Source organism: Phoca vitulina, unplaced genomic scaffold (assembly GCF_004348235.1).
Source record: "Phoca vitulina isolate PV1807 unplaced genomic scaffold, GSC_HSeal_1.0 scaffold2, whole genome shotgun sequence".
Taxonomy (NCBI): Eukaryota; Metazoa; Chordata; class Mammalia; order Carnivora; family Phocidae; genus Phoca; species Phoca vitulina.
Window position 1 is genome coordinate 82097878 of NW_022589705.1, and position 19152 is coordinate 82117029.

The 19152-nt window shown below is 54.4% G+C and overlaps 1 protein-coding gene across 2 annotated transcripts in view; it reads right to left on the reverse strand.

Moving 5' to 3' along the window:
• Window positions 1–19152, reverse strand: part of MAN1C1 (mannosidase alpha class 1C member 1) — a 136953-nt gene that overhangs the window by 25941 nt on the left and 91860 nt on the right. For both annotated transcript variants that reach the window (XM_032390955.1, XM_032390965.1), the window contains exons 3-4: window positions 5843–5958; window positions 3833–3913 (exon numbers count right to left, since the gene is read on the reverse strand). In XM_032390955.1, the coding sequence (XP_032246846.1) occupies window positions 3833–3913; window positions 5843–5958 (197 nt within the window). The remainder of the gene's footprint in view (window positions 1–3832; window positions 3914–5842; window positions 5959–19152) is intronic.

A 19152-nucleotide genomic window follows, 5' to 3' on the forward strand; every position in this document is an offset into this window, starting at 1 on the left:
TAGGGCTGGGTGGGCGCCATCCCTGCCCCAAGCCCCGCTCCTGCCGGCGGCGGATGCACCCAGGAGCTGCGGGCGCAGAGTGGGAGGGGGCGTTGTGTCCGGCTCTGGAGTCAGACGGGCCTGGATGTGAACCTGACTCTGCATTTCTGGCAACATGGCCTGAGTTGAGCCACCTCCTCTGAGCCTCAATTTCCCTCTTCAATCATAAAACAAGGCCACAGCGGCCTTCCTCAGAGGCTGTCGGGAGGAATGACAATTAGGTCATCGTTGTAAAGCCCGCAGGACAGTGTCAGGACTGTGACGAGGGCTCAGTGATTCCAGCTGTGCTTCCGGTGGCCGCCGAGGGGATGAAGCTGCCAGGGCGGCGGTCACCAACCGGCGGGGCCAGGACGCCACAGGTGGGGTGTGTGGGAGCACATCTGATGGGAGTGTGAGGAGCACTGGACTGGGAGCCCTGCCCCACCCCGGGTTCTAGTCCTTGCCTCGCGGCTCGGCTGCTGTGAGCTTCTCAGCAAAGCAACGCCACCCTGTGTGCAAAACCAGGGGAAGGTCCGGACATTCTGGATCTTCCCACCGTTCCCATTTTACAGACGGGAATGAGCAGAGAAGGTGAACGGTTAAGCTGCTGACATGATGGCCAAGGAGCCGTAAGGAGGCCCCCCGGCCTCAGGGCCCTAATGGAGGCTCTGACCCCCTCACACCGTTCTTCTAATTCAGAAGCACCTGTGACCTTCTGGTGCCTCAGTTTCCCTCTTAGGAATCTATTCTAAGGAAATAAGTAATCAAGGATGTTGTAAAGATTGAACTTTAGGGCTATTTATTCCAGCATTGTTTATAATAGTGGAAAAACGAAGATATTCTAAACATCAAATACAGAAGTGGTTAAATTAGGACTTATCCAGGCAACGGAATACCAGGCAGCCACTGGAATGTGGGGAGGAGTTAGCCGGACTAGCTGGGATGTGGCAGGGAGGCCTCTGAGGGCAGCTATGGCTCCTGCTCAGGAGGGGAGGGGGGGGAAGGGAAGAACCGCACCTGGGGCCTGGCAGGGACGGGCGAGAGGAGAGGACAGCATCCAGCGCCAGACAGTGGGTCCCAGAAGTGGGCATGGGGGCCACCCACATCAGAGTCCCTGCGGAAGCATGTCTAGAACCCAGATCCCAAAGCCTTGGCCCAGAAGCCACTGGTTTAGCAACAACAAAGGGCTCTCATCTGAGGCACCTGATAGTGTCACTTGCCCCCCGAGAGGCTGAGCAGTGAGGCGCAGAGGAACTGAACTCACACCTGACCCCAGTGCTGAGGCTCCAGGCAGCTGGCCGGCTGCCCTCTGCCCTGAGGACTCCGAGCTCAATCTTCTTAAATGCTCTTAGGAATTTCCACGTCTCCACCTTTGGAAAGCCCTATCGCTGGCGGGCACTGCAGGATCTCAGCCACACCAGGAAGGATGCTGAGTGAGTGTGTGTGGACCAGAGGGGTACCATCGGGAACAGAAGAACACGAGTCCTACTTATTCTCTTGGAAGTGAGTAGGTGTGGAACAGATTCTGAACCTGATTCCACTATGTGTGTGGGGGGGTGTTTCCCTATACCACCAAGCAATTCGCCAGACACCAGCTGGGTGCCCTATAATTCAACCCAGTTCTGACACTATCTTCCCGGGGACAGCATCAGATTCCAGTTTGAGGATTCAGTCCTTACAAGACTGATGCCCCCCCCGCCCCCCCACTTCAGACACCATTCCTAAGTCCAGCCTGTTACCTGTGCTTCTGACCCATGGTCTCTAAATCAGAGGTTCTCACAAACCTCTCTGTGGGTTTGATTAATTTGCTAGAGTGCTTCACAGAACTCAAGAAACATTTTACTTAACTGGTTTATTATAAAAGGATGTAGCTCAGGAACAGCCAGATGGAAGAGATGCTTACGGCAAAGTATGAGGAGAGGGCACAGAGCTTCCATGCCTTCTCCAGGAGTGGTGCTTTCCCCAAATCTCCCGGTGCTCAGCCACCCCGGAAGCTCCATGGCCCAGTTCCTTATGGAGGCTTCATTACATGGGCACGACTAATTAAACCACTGCTAATTGGCTCCTGATTCAACCTCCAGCCCCTCTCCCGTCCCTGGAAGTCAGGGTGGTGGGACTGAATATAACAACCCTCTCACCTTGTGGTTGGTTCTCCTGGCAACCAGCCTCTATCCTCGGGTGGGGTCCAAGAGTCACCCAATTTACATAACAAAAGACACATTTATTGCTCTCAGTGCTTAGGAAATTCCAAGGGTTTTAGGAGCTCTGCCAGAAATGGGATGAAGACCAAATATATGTTACTTATTATAAATCACAATATATCACTGTGCCAGGTGTCTTATCTACACGACCTTCAATCCCTGCAATAGCCTGGTGGGGAGGGTGTTGACCACTTTGAGGATGAAGCAATCTGCCCAAGGTTGTGGAGCCCGTAAGTGCTATCAGCGGCTTTTCCAGCACAGAGAAAGGCCGGCAGCCATGGTAAGCCACAGTCAGGGGCCCAGAGGTTCCAGAACAGAGGTGAGAGAAACTAGCAAGAATTCTATTCTGTAGAGTGGCAAGTTCTCCGGGCGGGGAGTCAGAGCCCAGGTTCAGGTCTTCCCACCTGGCAGCCGTGTGACCTCAGCTGAGCCACGTACTGTCTCCGACCCTCGTCTGCACAATGGAACTGCTCATGTGCCCTGGATGCTTCAGGGATTCTGAGCCACTGGGGCTTAGCAGGGAATTTTCTGCGTCCCCTGGCGGCAGGGGGTAGGGATGATATTTGTCTCAGGGTGGACAGAGCAGGGAGAAGTGCAGGGAAGGGAAAGGCCAAAGCCAAGGCATCCAGCCCTAGAGCAGCGGTTGCGTTGAGCAGTGCGGCCCTCTGGCTAACGGGGAGCACAACGATGGATGACCCATGTCCTGGGGACTTGGACAACCTCATGCCCAGATACTTGGGCTGCGCTTTCATGGGAGCTGACGGGGGGATGAAGAGCCTCCCATTTCTACAGAGCTCTGTGGTTTTCAAAATTCTCTTGCAGCGTGGAGAGTATGGGCTTTGGAGCTGGTCAGCTCGGGGTCAAACCTTGTCCTTCCTGTCCCATTTCACAAGAGTTCTGTGAGCCGATCCCCATGGTGGGGAAGGAAGCGAGGCCCAGGGGTGGGAGAGGACTTGCTCAAGGTGTGGGGATAAGACCCAGGTTTTCTGACTCTGTGCCCAGGGCTCTGCCTTCTCTCCACACTTCTCAGCCCTTCTGCTGGAAGCCGATGCCTGGGGCTGAGGCCTTGCACTTAGGGCATGTGACCAGCAGTGGCTGTCCCATGTCCCGTGGCCGCTGGAGACCTGGAGCGGTGGCTGGCTGGTGGCTGGCCCAGGAGGGGAGCAGACAGGGGTGGCTGTGGAGCAGGACAAGGCCAAGGGCCCCTAGGGGTGGAAATCGTGAAACAGTGGTCTTGGCTTCATCTATCCTGAAAACCAACACCTGCAAAAACCAGTCCAGCAGCTCTACAAGCCCGAGCTGAGCCCAGAGCCTGCTGGGTGCTGTGTGGGGAGCTGCGTGGATGGTGTGAAGAGACTAGCCGTGCTCCTTAGAGAATTTACTACCCACGTGGGAGCCCGTGGGGCTCACCTGGGCAGCAGAAGGGAAGCATCAGCCAGAAGGTGAGGAAGAGTCAGCAGGTGGCACCGCGGACGTTGGGGGGACCTGGGTAGCCCTGGGCAAATCCCCTTGCGTCCCTGTTTCCTCACTGGTGAAATGAGGGAGTGGGATTGGATGTTCTCCGAAGTCTTCTCACACCTGGAGGGTCCAGGGGCCTCAAAGGGCCAACTTACCTCTTCTCCCGTCAGGTAGAAGGCTGAGAGGAGTCCTCCGATGTACCGGATGTTCACCTCAAACAAGGATGCTTCTCCACTCTGCAGGGCCGCAGGAAAGAGGAGTGTGGGGGAGGGGGAACCGGGGTGGGGGAGAACATTTGTGAGCCGCCTGCAGGGCTCCCAGGGACAGCCAGGCCCTTGAGACAGGTCACTCCGGCCCCAGCCTCGCCCCCCCCCCCCACCCCGTTGGCCTGGCCACTCTCATGCTGAGCTCCGGCGCCTTGCCTGGCAGGCCGGGCTAAGCTGGGCGGTGGTTTTCAGAGCAAAAGTTGAGAGGGATCAGCACCTGCTTGGCAGGCCCCTGCAGCACGTTGACAGCATTAGAAATAAACGCTGGGTTTGGCTTCCTTCCCCAGCCCTTGCCGGAGGCCCTCGGAGCAAAGTTGTGCCTGGCTGCTCTCCAGGCCGCTCAAGAACTTGGTGGGGGAGCTGGGGCTGAAGCTTAGCCTGAGGGGAGGCAAATTCTTTAGTCCAGCCGCCTCCCCTTCCTTCGGGAACTTCCCGGCTTAGCAGGAGGGAGGGGAGACAGGGGGAAGACAGGGGGAAGACAGGGGAAGGTTCTCTGAGGAGGTTCTGGGGCAGAGGGGACAAAGCCGAGGCTGAGAGGCAAGGGTGCCAGGCAGACACCTGCAGGCAAGCAGCAACCTTCAGCCTCAGGTCTGCGGCCTGCAGGGCATGTCCACAGTTGCCTTAATCCGTGCTTTCTTTCTTGGGTCTGGACTGCAAATCCGGGGTGTTGGGGCATCATGCCAAGGACCAGCTCTAGGTTAAAATCCCACCTCAGCCTCTTACTTGGCTTTGGGACGTCAGGCAAGAGATTTAGCTTTTCTCTGCCCGAGGTTCTACCAGGAGCAGGGTGGCTCTGAGGCGCTGAGGGGTACAGCTGAGATACCCGCCCGGTGTCCCCGTGTGGCTTCCTAAAGGTGCCCGCTCTGACCTCCCCTGTGCCCAGCGCTCCCCACATCACAGCCTTTTACTGCTAACAACACGCAGTGACCATCCCTTCACGTGGGAGAGCCTCGTGAAACAGAAAACTGCAAAGCCATTCCCTCTTTTAGCCTCCCCGTGCTCAGCGAGGTCACCATTCCCATTTTCCAGGTGAGAAAGCCAAGGCTCAGAGAGGGGATGTGACCCTATCTTGCTTTCTTCCGAGGACCTTCCCTAACCTGCCCCAGCTTGCTTGAATGTCCCCAGGCTCCCCGGACCTGCCAGCACCTGGCACCCTAGGTAGCTGCCTGATGCCCATTCTCTCTCCACCATATGCACAGAGGCAAGGTGGGCCTGTGAAGATACCCCTTCCTTCTCCCACCTCGGCCTTTCTCCCATTCAGGAAGGATTGTAAGCTTCCTCACACAGACTACCAGAAGGCATAACATGCCTCAGAATAATGGTAATGATGATGATGAGGAGGAGGATACCACTCTACATCCAGATCAGACTTGATTGTGTTATGATGCTTGTTATATATAACCCTCCGCGGTAGTTCACCTCACAACAAGCCTGTGAATTAGGCAGTGTCATTGCCGCGGCCGTCCAAATGGCTCCCAATCCTCTCACTTATCTCCTGAGGGCAGCAGAGGGTGGGGTGGGGGCTCCGGGTCAGAGCAGCTCTGAGCAGATAAGCCCCTTCGGTTGCCACTGTTCTGTTCTACAGATTCAGCCCTAGAAGGGACTTCCTGGGTGCCTGGCACCGCAGGGAGGGGAAGGAGGGGTCGTTGGCTGTCTTCCCTTCCGGAGGAGAAGAGGCTGGTAAATACTCATGGGCTGGCCAGGGCTGGAGGGATCCCCCACCTTGAGGCTGGTCTTAGGAGAGGACAAAGTAGAGAGTGCATGGAGCCCCATTTCCAGCACTGCTCTGCTGGGTGGCTTGGGGCCAGGGTCTCTGGGTCTTCGAAGTGATAGGGTGGAGCTGGCCACTGACCTTCCAGGGCCCTTTTGGCTCTAACACTCCAAGGGTCTCTGACTCACCACGTTCAGGTGGAAGTTCTCTTCAACCCAGGTCTTGGCCTCCTGGAACTCTTCCTGCAGCTCCATGAGGTAAAGGGTGTCAAGGGAGTCAATGATGGTTGCCCCACTGAGACCTCCTGTAGGCACAGAGATCGAAGGCATGACCCAGGTTTGTTCCTATCCTTTCCATCCTCAGCCACATAAGCCCTCATTCCCCGGCCCCTTCTAAGTGCCTGGGCAAGCTCCAAGGCCAAGGCTGGCCCAAGCACGATCCAGGGAGACTCCACCAGTATTCAAAAGGGGGGAGTCCAGGAGCAAGCATCCCCCCTCCCGCCCACCCTAGGCTGCTTCCTGGGCAGTGGGCAGTGGGCAGCAGGCTGGGAAACCGAGTTCACAGGCCGAACCGCTTCCTAGACCTTCAGGGTCCACACATATCCACCCGAAAGTCAACCATCAGTACCAGCCAGGCACCCACCACTTTTCTGTGACACGGGGGAGAGGGCGAATCGGTATTGGGTTTACTCTATCTTAACAAACATGCCAGTCCTCTGACTTTTCAATTTCATTCTTCATTTTATTCTAAGACCAAAAAAAAAAAAAAAAAAAAAAAAGATGCTCACAAATATTTATCCAGGAAGGTATTTATTGCAGTACCAGATACAATGGAGAAAAGATGGGGAAAAAAACTCCAACAATAGGGGATTAGTTATATAAATTGTGGCTTAAATATAAAATAGGACACGATGCAGCCCTCCCTGCAGGTGAGGTAGACCTGTGTTTACTGGGGAAATATCCATGGGATCTGTTAAGTTAAAAAATGTAGGTTGCAAAAAAAAGGAAAGAAGCACAGTATAATTTCTTTGTTGTATGCCAAATGTGGATGAGCTTTTGCAGAACTAAGTCTGGCAGGATGTGATCAATGGTTATCTCCAAGTGCTGGGATTACAGGTGCTTTTTGATTTCTTCAGCTCATGGATTATTTTTATAACCAGAAATGTATTTCCATTTGAAAAAAAAAAGTTTGGGCAAAGAAACCACACAAATGCACAAAGCAAAGATTTTGTGGCCGCTCTAGGACAGTGAGTACAGAAAGCACGAGCTATGAGACCAGGCCCCTGCCACCGGGCCTTAGACTCTTGTCCTGGGAGTAAAGGCTGAGATAATGGTGTAAAATATCACAGCTTTCCACACCACGGACTGGACAGGAGAGTGATGAGGAAGGCCTCCCCATGTGGCACAATCAGAGCCTGAGTGCAGAGTACTGTGAAGACGGAAAGGAGGGAGAAAGAGATGTGCCTGGGTCATCAGGAGGGCTTCCTGGAAAAGGTAGCTCCCTCCCAGCAACTCCTTAAAACTACAAGTAGGAGCAATCTCCTTTAGAGACCAGCATTTAGCTTAAGAGGACTGATTCTTCGACTGATTGTTCCTTCAGTGTCCTTGCAGAGGCTCAAAAAGCAGTGAGAACCACAGGCTCCACCTTCCCCCAGCGGGCTGAGCCTCTCTAGAGTCTGAAGCATGAGCATGGGCTTTGCGGGCACACCTGCATTCAGAGGTAGCATCTAATCTCCTTAATCAGTGCTTCCCTAACTGCTCGCTTGTGTTGACTTTGCAGGCAGAGACTCCTGAAACTCAAACCACCACCTCTCTAGGCCGGGCAAGGTCTTATAAAGGGCATGGCCTAGAAGAGGATGGGAGGGAGATCAGGAGAAATTGGGAGAAGGATCAGGCTGGAGGTTTCAGAATCCACTTCAAGAAGCAGGAGCTTCCCGATCCAGAGTCAGGCATCCCAGGTTGGTTTCAGTATTGGGGTGGAAGTGAATTTCCAGAATGTCAACCCCTCCTATGCTGAAGGATTGGTAGGAAAACACCCAAAGCCAAACAAGGTTGATCTTTCCTGGTTTGTGGTGGCTGCTTCCCCTGCGGGTGCCAAAGGCCAAACACGGCTCGCGGGAACGCTTTACCGTGAGGTAGAGAGGTAGTGAGGCATGAAAGCACTGATTTACCCCAGATGCCACGGTTGCTGAGAAGTGCCTGCCTCGTGTCCATCCTCTTGGCTCCGAAGCTTATGCCACAGGGCCTCACACCTGATTTTTTAAGGGCCTGAAGGGATTTTTAAGATCCCACTACCCTGCCCCTAAATTTCATAGAGGACCCCCAGAGAAGGGTTGGGACATGCCTAGGACTAGACCAAAGGAGGAGAAGAATCCAAGTTCTCTTGTTTCCCTGTGAAAACAGTCGGATCTGATTGCTAACCGTGCCCCACCCCCCAACGGGGCAGGAGGCCACTGTGACATGTGAAGGCTTGAAGAGAAGCTCAAGGCCAAGGGCGACGCGGCCCAGAGTATCTGATTTCCGAATCCTGCCCTGGGCTGCCTGGTGTTTTCACTCCACGGGCCCTCCTTCCCTGGGCTGAGCCTGAGCCCGGAGGCCCGAGGGCCTAGGCTGGGCCAGGGAGGCAGCCAGGGCTCCTGGTGACCGGTTCTCCTGCCCAAGTGCTCCGGAGGCACCAGCTGAGAAGGCAGCTCACTGAGGGATTTATTGGCAAGGCTCCACCCTGCTCTCAGGTTCCTGCATCTTCCCTCGGATGATCTCTCACCCCGGCCCACACCTATTGTGCAGCCAGGCTGCGGGCCAGCTAGGCACTTATTGGAAAGCCTTTCATTCTAGGCCAGAGGTTACCCAGCGGCCAGCCTGGGCAAGAGGGGAGGCCCAATCCTGAATTCAACTCTATCTGTACCTGCAGCCGGCCTGGGGCGGCTCCCCGGGGGGAGATGGGGGGAAACACACGCACCTATTCAGTGAACAGGCACAGGATTTCTATGCACAGAGCCAAAGGGGGACAAAAAGTCAGGCAGCCGGCTTGGAAGCTCCCCTGGGCTTGTCCCTGAGGCAGGCTCCAGGTTGGCTCACTCTCCCACCTCCAGCTCTGAACCCTTGCTGTTCACAAAGGACCGACCCGCCCCTGCCTGCTAGGCAGGAGGCCGTGAGGCGAGCTAAAAGAACACAGCCCTGGGTTCAAACCCCAGCTTGGGCCAGCAACACATCTACTCTCAGTGTCAAAGTTCTCTTCTGTTAAGTGAGGGAAGACCACTGGGTCAGGTACTGGGGAGCCACTGCAGGTTCCTGAGCTGGGAGAGATGCATCACATGTGTGCCTGGCCTTTCTGACAAAGACACCTGTTTGTGCCTGGCACAGAATAAGTGCTTGATCAATCAGTTCACTGTTCTTATTCCTGGGGTCCTGTAGCTTATCTTGAAACACTGGCCCTTTCAAGGAGACGTGGGTTCAAATTCTGGTTCCATCACATACTAGCTGTGTGCCAAGGTAAGTCACTGTACCTTTCTGAGTCTCATGTTCCTCGTCTTCAAAATGGGGATGACAGTGGGACCTACTTCATAAGGCCACAGGGAGGCCTAAATGGGGCGATGGACGGAAAAGAGCTGGCGCAGTGCTGGGTACCTGTGAGCTTAACCCAACTGCGCGGCCCTCCTTGCCCCCAACTGGCCCTGGGCAGCCCCTCCACAAAGTCTTCTGGGGTCACCCAGGCCTTGGAGTGCTCTTGCATCTCTTGCATCTCTGCATCTCTTGCATCTCTGGCCCCTCCCAGGCCAGTGTGGCATGAGACTGCAGCTTACAAAACCTTTGGCCCAACTTAAAAGTGTCACATGGGTCCCACCTGTGTCTGCTGCTGAGGCCATTAACACCCCTAATCTGGGTGTGCACCTAGCCTCTCAAAAGGTCCTCTTACCTCCTGGACCCCTGCCCTTCCCCTCAAATTCACCCTGAACACTGTCACCTGACCTGTCTTCCTGAAACCAGATCCAGTTGTGTCCCTCCTCAGCTCAGAAGCTGCAATGGCTTTCGAGTGCCTGTGCAATAGGGGAGGGAGGGGTGAAGCTTCTGGGTCTGTGCTAAAGGACCTGGCTAATCTCATCTCCCATCAAGCTATGCTTCCTGGACACGTGCCGTGCTGCACCCTCCTGCCTCCATACCTTTGCATGTGCGCTCTCCTCTGCCAAGAAAGCTGTTCTGTGCGTCTGGGCATACTCAAAGCCCCCATGTTCTCAAAGGTCTGCCTCCCCCTGGCAGCCTTCCCTGATTCCACCCATCTAACCCCTCTTGCTGAGGGAGCTCCCAAATCATGTGCCTACCACTCCTGCCCTGCCTGCACTGTGGGGCTTGGTTCAACTTCTAACTAACCGTGAGCTCCTTCAGGTCAAGGGTCCCCACTGCCTCTCTGCTCCTCTTCTGCACCTTATCCCCAAGCAGCCCCAAAGGCCAGAGCCCTCAGCCCACGTGGGCCACTCGCCATCCCCTGGGGCCTCGTTATAGCCCCGACTTCCGTGACTCTTCGCAGACTGCCAGCACCTGCCTCCCCCATCCCACCTTCTCCTGGGCCATCTAGAGCCCACCTGGTGTCTCCCTGCCCAGGAAGCCACTGAGATCACCACCCTGTGGCCTACATGAGGTTCTGCCTCCCTGACCTTCCTCTCCTGAGAAATCTCCACCAGCTCCTCCAGGCCCTCACCCAGGCCCCTGTTCTGTGCACCCCCATCTCCAGAACAAGGGCTGCTCCCCTCTCCTCACACCACAGAGGAATTGTCAGTCTGTCCCTCCGTAAGAGCAGGGCTCTGGTCTGCGTCAGACTGGTCTCCAGGCTCCAGCAACAGCTCCCAGTGAAAGTGGGCAGGGGAAGGGCTGGGAGCAGGCTGGTCCATCTCGGACGGCCACACATACTCTCCCTGGCATCGCGCTTGCTCTCAGCTGACCTTGGCTTTCAGGATGCCACTCTTCCTCTAGCCTTTCCTTATAACCCTGTGACTGGGCCTGCCCAGTCCCCTCTGTGGGTCCCTCCTCTTCTCCAGACCTCTACGGACGGGCTCCGTTGTTGGGCCTTTTCTCTTCCCTGCCCTCCCTCATTCCCTCAGTGATTCAGTACCACCCGCATGCTGAGGGCTCCCAGATGTCCACTCCCAGGACCTGTCCTCGAACCCCAACTTCCCCTATCCAGTAGCCTCCACTCCTATCACCACTGGGAGGTCACACGCGGCTCACCTTTAACCCGTTCCTCCAAATCCGTTCCCCAACCACAGTGGTTAACGCCAAGCCCCTCCTTCCAAAAGCTGTGCCCCAGCCCTTGACTCTGCATTGCTCTTCCCCACATCCCATCCCGCGGCGAATCCTGGTGGCTCACTTCACAAGATTTCCAGACTCCACGCACTTCTCACCTCCTCTGTGCTCCCATCTTGGTCCAGCCACCTTCTTCTCTCTTGGATTTATTCCAAGAGTTTCCTAACTGGCCCCTGGGCTTCCCCCCTTGTGCTCCCCACCCCCCACACCTCCACCTATCTGTCCTCAACACGGCAGCCAGAAGGACCCTTTGAAAATGCCAGTCCTGGGCGCCTGGGTGGCTCAGTTGGTTAGGCAACTGCCTTCGGCTCAGGTCATGATCCTGGAGTCCCTGGATCGAGTCCCGCATCAGGCTCCCTGCTCGGCAGGGAGTCTGCTTCTCCTTCTGACCCTCCCCCCTCTCGTGTGCTCTCTCTCTCATTCTCTCTCTCACAAATAAATAAATAAAATCTTAAAAAAAAAAAAAAAGAAAGAAAGAAAATGCCAGTCCTAGCATGCTACTCCTCTTCTCAAAATCCTCCCATGGCTCCCATCGGACCCGGAGGCCCTGTGATCTGGCCCTGGCTTCCTCTCGGCCTCGTCCCCTGCTCCCCCTCCCACTTCTCTCCTTCTGCTCCTGCTGCTCGTGGAGCCCTCCAAGCCTGCTCCGTGTTAGGCCTTGGCAGTTCCATCACTCTGCCAGAACAGCACCCCCATCACTTCTCCCTCACTTCTTTATTCTCCTTGGCACCTTCATCCCAGGGCTGTTACATGTGGATGTTTCCCCATTACTATCTTCTCCTAAGGGAGCACGGGCTTCTGGGGGGAGAGCCCTGTTTTTTCCACTGCTGTCCTCCACCGCCTAGAACACTTTCCAGCATTCGAGAATAAATGGACCCTCACCCTGGGTGGGGAGGTTTGGAGTTTGGAGTGGGCTGTGGCTCATTCACATTTTTCAGCGCCTGGCTACTGTCTGGTACCCAGAAGTGTTAAAGGTAAACGTGTTGGGTTGAACAGACTGAGCCCACCAAGCAGGCATCTGTGGGGACCACACCCAGGGCAGGCTATCTATCTATTTCAGGGGCTGGTGCCAGTAGACAGGGGAGACCCTGCCACCAGGCTGAGACCAGATCAGCCAGAGTGGCTAAGTGTGTGTGCACCATCATCCTGTGTGAAGCTGTTTGTCATGCCTGGGTCAGTTTCTACAAGGAACTAGACCTCCGCTCCTGTCACCTCCTCCCCCTGGGGCTGCCTGGGCAGGAGCCCTGCTCTGCTGGACTGAGGTTTGTACCCCCTCTCCTGACTCTGCTGTACTAATGACAGTGAGGTTTTTATGGGATGTTATATTAGCAAGGAGAAAGCAGTCAGGCTGGGGAACATAAACTGCAGGAAGAACATTCAGAAGGAAAAAAAAATCACCCAAAGCATAGCCTATTACTGCAGTATCCCCAGAGCCATGCTCTAACGGGTGCATTTAATTTGATGACATAATCCTCAGAGAATTTTCTTACTCTGTAAAGAAACAACACAAGTGTTTCTTTCTCAGCTTCCAAAGAAACCAGTATGGCTGTGTGGCAGGTCTTATTTCCAAACAGGGCACCACAGTGTACCCCACCCCAGGAGAGGGACTCCTCCCACCATTCCTCTCCTTGAATCTGGGTGGACCTTTGTGACTACTGGGAACAACAGAATAAACCAGAAGGGAGTTTCTAGACCCAGACCTTAAGAAACAGTTTCCACTTCCTGTCTCTTAGAACGCTGGCACTTAGAACCAGCCACCATACTGTGAGGAAGCGCAAGGTAGCCCATAAGGAGAGAACACAGGGAGAGGCCACGTGTATGTTTCCTGACCGGCAGTCCCTTCTGAGCTCCCCGCCAACAGCCAGCAACAATTCCACACATGTGAATTAAGAAGCTTCCAGATGGCTCCAGCTGTCAAGTTCCCCTTCAAGCCTTTCCAGCTGAGGGCGGTAAAGCTGTCCCCATTGTGCCCTTTCTGAATTCCTGACCCACTGAATCTCTGAGCATAATAATTGTTTTAAGCCACTAAGTTTTGGAGTAATTTGTTATGCAGGAGTAGCAATTGGAATGTTCTGTCATGTGGGTTTCTAGGATGATTAAAGTGATATCCCCACCACTCCAAAGGGCATTGTTTAAAACCACATCGTCTTGTCTGGCGAGGTTGTCTGGCCACAAGAAATCCTTTCAGGGATCAGGACCTCTGCACTCTTGTCAGGTCCGGGGCGGGGTTTTTCCCCTCCAGTAATAACATTTTTCTTAAATCTTCCCAGGACGGCTATTTCCTGATCACATCAAGTCGTGTCCGGAGGATGTGTATTTCCAGGCAAAGGTTTCCTGGAGCCTCTGGAAGGACTAAAGATATTTTTTAGGAATTTTTCCTGGCACTCGACAGAATGTTCTTACTAGAGGTGAATCGATAAAAGATGGTCAGATCCGATGATGCTCCTGCCCTTTATCAAGGCCTCAGTGCCCCGATCACATTCAAAGTCCCCGGGGCACCGTGTGCAGGGTGCCTGTGGTCCAGGCCTTGGCAGCCTCTGCCATGCTCTGCTGTTCTCTGTGTGGGTGAGGCTCCATCCACATGATCTCACCAGAAGCTCCCCAAATGCCCTGGGGTGACTGCTGACATGGGTCCCTAGGCCTGGGATACCATCCTTTTCTGAGTTGGCTACTTTGTCCTGGCCTGAGCTTGAGTGTTGAGTCTTCTCTCAAGAATTCCTGAGCCACCCAGCAGACCTGACTTCTCCCTCCTGGGCCGGGCTGCCCGGCTCCACCGCAGGTGCCTTGGTCACAGCAATGCCCCCACCACACCATACGCGCCTGTGAACCCCAGGGGCAGTGGCTGCACCTGACTCTTCCCAGTGGCCTGGATCCACCCCTGGGCCAGGCACAGGGAAGGTGAGAACAGAGGGCTGCTGAAGGAATGAACGGCTCGTGGAAACACGGACGGTGTTTTCTTAGAGATCCGCGGACACTTGACAAGGCGTCTTGGCCTCGGACAAAACACTCTCCGCAGCAGTGGCCAGCTGTCCAAGGAAAACACCGCGGCCGGGACAAAATGGGTTGCCGCAGACGGCACGGCCTCCCGCCTTCCCAGACAGATGCCATGCTTCGCTGCCACAGAGGCTGCAGAATGTTTGCTGTGGCCGGCGGCTGAGGGGGGCTCAGTGTGCCCCACGACCAGGCCCGGTTCGCTGAAGCGGTCTGCTGGACAGGGCTCCTCATGGGAAAACAGGGTGTGTTTCAAAAACGTTAATGTGGTATTTGTTTGTTTTTAAGTCAGAGCTCAGGGTGCTGTCTGATCAGGAAACATGTATTTTATTTTATTTTTTTTTTAAAGATTTTATTTATTTATTTGACAGAGACAGCAAGAGAGGGAACACAAGCAGGGGGAGTGGGAGAGGGAGAAGCAGGCTTCCCGCCGAGCAGGGAGCCCGTTGCGGGGCTCGATCTTGGACCCTGGGATCATGACCTGAGCCGAAGGCAGATGCTTAACGCTGAGCCACCCAGGAGCCCCAGGAAACATGTATTTTAAAACTTCTGTTGGGGTGCCTGGGTGGCTCAGTCGTTAAGCGTCTGCCTTCGGCTCAGGTCATGATCCCAGGGTCCAAGATCGAGCCCCGCAACGGGCTCCCTGCTCGGCGGGAAGCCTGCTTCTCCCTCTCCCACTCCCCCTGCTTGTGTTCCCTCTCTCGTGGTCTCTCTCTCTCTCTCTCTCTCTCTGTCAAATCAATAAATAAAATCTTTAAAAAAAAAAAAAAAGAAAAACTCCTTCTGACAGTCCCAGGGATCCAATTTGGAACTGCTTTTTATCTCAGAACATCTCTGAGAGAAGAAAAGGCAGATGGAGGAATTGGAGTCCAGGGCGCTACAGTGGTGTCTCCAAAGTCACACAGTGGCTCAGCAGCTCAGGGCAGAGCTGTAGCCAGGCACCACCTTCCAGACCATGGGATCTTAGAGGCTTGGTTCTAATCCTAGCTTAGTCCCTTCCTAGCTGTGTGTTCTTGGGCAACCAACCTGAGCTCATAAAAATGGGATAAGTTCTTTTTAGAAAGGTGTAGCCAATTCAGACAAATGTATACAAAGAGCATTCAGCAGGCATTCAATACAAGAGAATTTGATATACCTAGCACACCACATCTTAGGTGTTCAGTGCATGGGCCTGTTATCATAAGGCTCAGTTCCAGCAGAGGAAGCCACAATGGGGCTGGCAAAGCTAGGATCCCTTGCAGATCCTTGGCCTCCTTAGCCCTGCAGGAAAGAATAGCATGGCTTTCAAGCCAGGCAGGCAGGAGACATGAGCCCTCAGGAAGGTACGATGGAGCTGGGCAGGCTTTGTGGCATTCTAAACACATTTCTTGCCTCACTGCGAGGAAAAGAAAAGCCAGAGTCTTCTGCTGCTCACCCCAAGAGATATTAAAGTCCAGCTGCAGCCCTGGCAGCTCCTGAGTCCCTCCATACACTGGCGTCTACCTGGCTTTTACCTGCAAGTTAGAGGATTGCTCAGTACCCTCCCTCTACCTCCATGGGAGAAGCAAACATCTCCGGCCCATCAACCTTGGTCGTGTCCGTGTAATCTTCTTTGGCTTCATGGTGGGTGGGGAATTCAAATGTGCCCTTGATTTTGGGCTTGGCTGTGAGACTTGCCCATGGGATTGGTGGACGTGACTGGAATGAAAGTTTGAACTAAGCCTGTGTGGTTGGGCTTGTCCTCCCGTGCTCCCGCCTTTCACCGTGAAAAGAACGAATCTCAAACAGCCACTGGTCCAAGAACGGTGAGAGATAGGTGGAGCAGACTGGACTCAGCTGAGCACAGCCTAGATAAAATAAAATAAAGCCCAGCCTATCTGCAACCACACGAGTAAGAAATAAATGCTCATTGTTGTCGGCCACTCGTTGCGGAATAATTTGTTCCACAGCGTTATTTTGGAAGAGGCTGACTGATACAACACCCTTCCAGCCTTATTTCTTACTAGTCTTTTTATGTTCTCCACACTCCAGCTAGACTACTGATTCTCTGGCCCCCTTTTTCTCGGCTTCCAGCCTCATTACTCAAGCTGTTACCTCTGCTTGGAATGCCCTCCTTTTATCCCAAATGTCTCTACATATCTCCCAATCCAATGGCTACTCTAAGTCCTGGAGAAAATGTTGCTGCTTCCATGAAGACATCCCTGATTTCCCCACCTGGACCTGGGGTCTTCCTCCTCTGAACTCTTTTAATAAAAGAGTTTCTTTCAACTTTCAGTATGGTAATCTGTGTCTTCTGTGTCCTTTTCTCAAGTCCATGGCGGGCAGAGTGTCTTCGGGGGCTGAATGTAAGCCTGGTTCATCTAAGCTGGAACAGGCCCTTCAGAGGCAAGGCATCTCTGGGATTTGCCGAAAGAAGGAATGGATGCCATCCTCCCACTGCCTTGTTCCCAGGTGAGGAAGCCTCCCTGACAGCCAGCGCCCCTTGCCAGAGGCTGTTTCTGTGTGGTGTGAGGCGCTGGGGGACAGAGACCAACCCCATGACACCCTGAGGTTTTGGCCAAGGGCTGGCACTCCACAAAGGTTTGCTTGTGGAATGTGGAGTTCTCCTCAACGCCAACCACCAACCCCTTCCTCATCAGAGGTTAACAGAAATAACCGCAGCGAGCACCGGCCGAGCCCTGGCTTCGTGCCAGGCGCCATGCTATAGGTTTCACACACAGCTTTTTAAAACCTCGTGACAACTCTGTTATTGTCCCTCCTTTACACATGAAGATTGAGGCTTCAAGGAATGAAGTCGCTCGCTCAAGATTTATTTCTTCACCCCAAACCACATTTCTGAGTGCTCAGGACGTGCCTGATGCTGAAGCACGACGGGGAGCGGACAGTCCCGGCTCCTACCCTCAAAGAGCTGCAGGTCTGGTGGGGGAGAATGACACCAAGCAGGTGTCACACAGACAACCTCTAGGTACAAAGTAATGCACATGATAAAGGAAGAGAGAGCAGGATCCGAGGCCAGGAGAGGGGCGGCATTTGAGATGAGGCCTGAAGGAAGCACCGGACAAAAGAGGGGGTGGGGGCAAGCCAGGCTGACATGCGGGAGTCTCCACACGTCTGTGGAGCAGAGAGGAGGTCGCATGCAGGGAGGAAGAAGGACAGTGGTGGGAGCGAGGGGCTGGGGCTGGGCTACACAGCCCTGGGGGCTCAGGGAGAGGCCTGGACGGCTTAGGGACCTGATCCTTTGGCTGCTGTGTGAAGAGTGGCTGGGAGGGGGACCCAGCAGGGACCCCATGTGGAGTAATTCAGGGAGCTATCCCTCTCGGTTGGCGAGGGCCCACTCGTCACTTGTGGGTGGGCAGGAGAGTGGCAGGGAGCACCTGGGCCCATGCTCTGAGACCACCTGAGGACCGCTGGTGATGCCCCCAAGCTGGGGGGCAGCCGTTCACCAGTCCAGGAACAAGAAGAATTAACCCCGAGTGCAGTGCAATGTCAGCCAGGTGCCTCACCTCAGCCCCATCAGGGGAGCCTTCCGCTGTCCTCCCAGGCCCACGGGCGCAGGGTCACAATGCCATCTTGGATATACATTGTGGCCACACAGAGCTATGCATTGATCGTGGCAAACACAGCCTGTGGACCAGAGCCAAGAGACACAGATGCGTGGCTCTGATAACAAGATGAATGATGATTTTTGGAAAGGGGAAAAGAAAGGAAATCAAAGAGGTCCGATTCACCCCAAGAAATAGACACATGGCAGAGGCTGTGCCGGGAGAGCCTGGTACGGAGCTACGCCCCAGGGCAGCGTCCTGCCACTTGCTGGGATGGCCGAGCTGCAGGGAATGGGCTAGAAGAAAGGGGTGAGCTTGGAGCCACACTTACTAGCTGCCTCAGTTTCCTCATCTGTACTCTGCCTTGCAGAACCATCCCGGGGGTGAGCGATCACACAGCGTGTGCAAAATATTGGACACGCAGCCAGCCACAGGAGCCTCGGCAGAGACAAACCAATAGCCGGCAGCCTGTGTGGAGATGGACACTGAGCTGCTGCGTACCCACAGACAGCAGCTCTTTTAAGCCTCCAACAACACTATGAGGACGGCACAATTCATGTCCTTTTTCCACAGATGGGGAAACTGAGGCTGCGAGTGGTCACGAACATTTCCCGAGGTGGAATCAGGATTCAACTCGGGCCGTCTGCTACGGAGACTGCATTTTATTGCTGTGCCACCCTGGCTAGACTCAGAGGGCCTGAGAGGATCCTGGGGAGGTACCCACAGCCACAAGACTCCCAGGCCCCCTCCTCACCTGTGGGCTGTGGCAATGCCCCTGGGGTGTAGGCACTGACCATGCATAGAGAGTTGGGTGCCTCCCTCTGCAGGAGCCCTGCCATGACACACAGACCAGCCTGGCCCTCCTTCCTCCACGAAGCCTTCTCAGATCCCCTCTAGGGGTGATGCTTCCTCCCTGGCCCATTTTGGGTCCCACTGCTAATCACCTGGCCCAGGCTGATTCACAGGAGGATCTATGTTGGTCTGTCTCTCTGACAGGCCAAAGCCCCAGATGGCAGAGATCCTGACCACATTCATCTTTGGAGTCATCAAAGAGCCTAGTATAACGCTGGGCACTCAGGAGGTTCTGAGTAAGTGTGTACTGAGTTAACCTGGAGACCTGAGAAGGAGTCAGAGAGAGCATGACCAGAAGCCAGACCAGGTGGTCCTCGCCCTCTCGAGCCTTTGACGGGCCCACCTGATTCACTCAGCAACCAGGGAAGAGGAGGGGAACGATTCACCTCACTCCACCGACCAGGGACCTTCCCTTTCTTTTGTCCATAGGCTCCTTCTAGAATCTAACAGAAGTCACACCACCCCCTCTCCTTAACTGAAAAGATACTTATACACATTTTACACAGAAAGGAATGCAGGCTTCCCCCAGCCAGACTTATCTACACTAACCACCTAACTGAGGTGAGGGGGACAGATTTTTATTTCCTACAAAGGATGGGGTAAGGAAATTATTTTGGAGTCAGGCAGGCATAGAGTCAAACCTTACCGTGGCTATTCCTAGTTGTGTGACCTCTGGTTAGCTACTTCACCCACGTGAGCCTCAACATCCTCATCTGTGAAATGGGGATAATGTCAGATAACGCACATCGCTAGAGAGACCGATTAGTAGGTGTACAGTGAGTTTTTTTTCTTTTCTTTAAATATAAATGGGCTGCAGGGGGTGCCTGTGAGTCACCT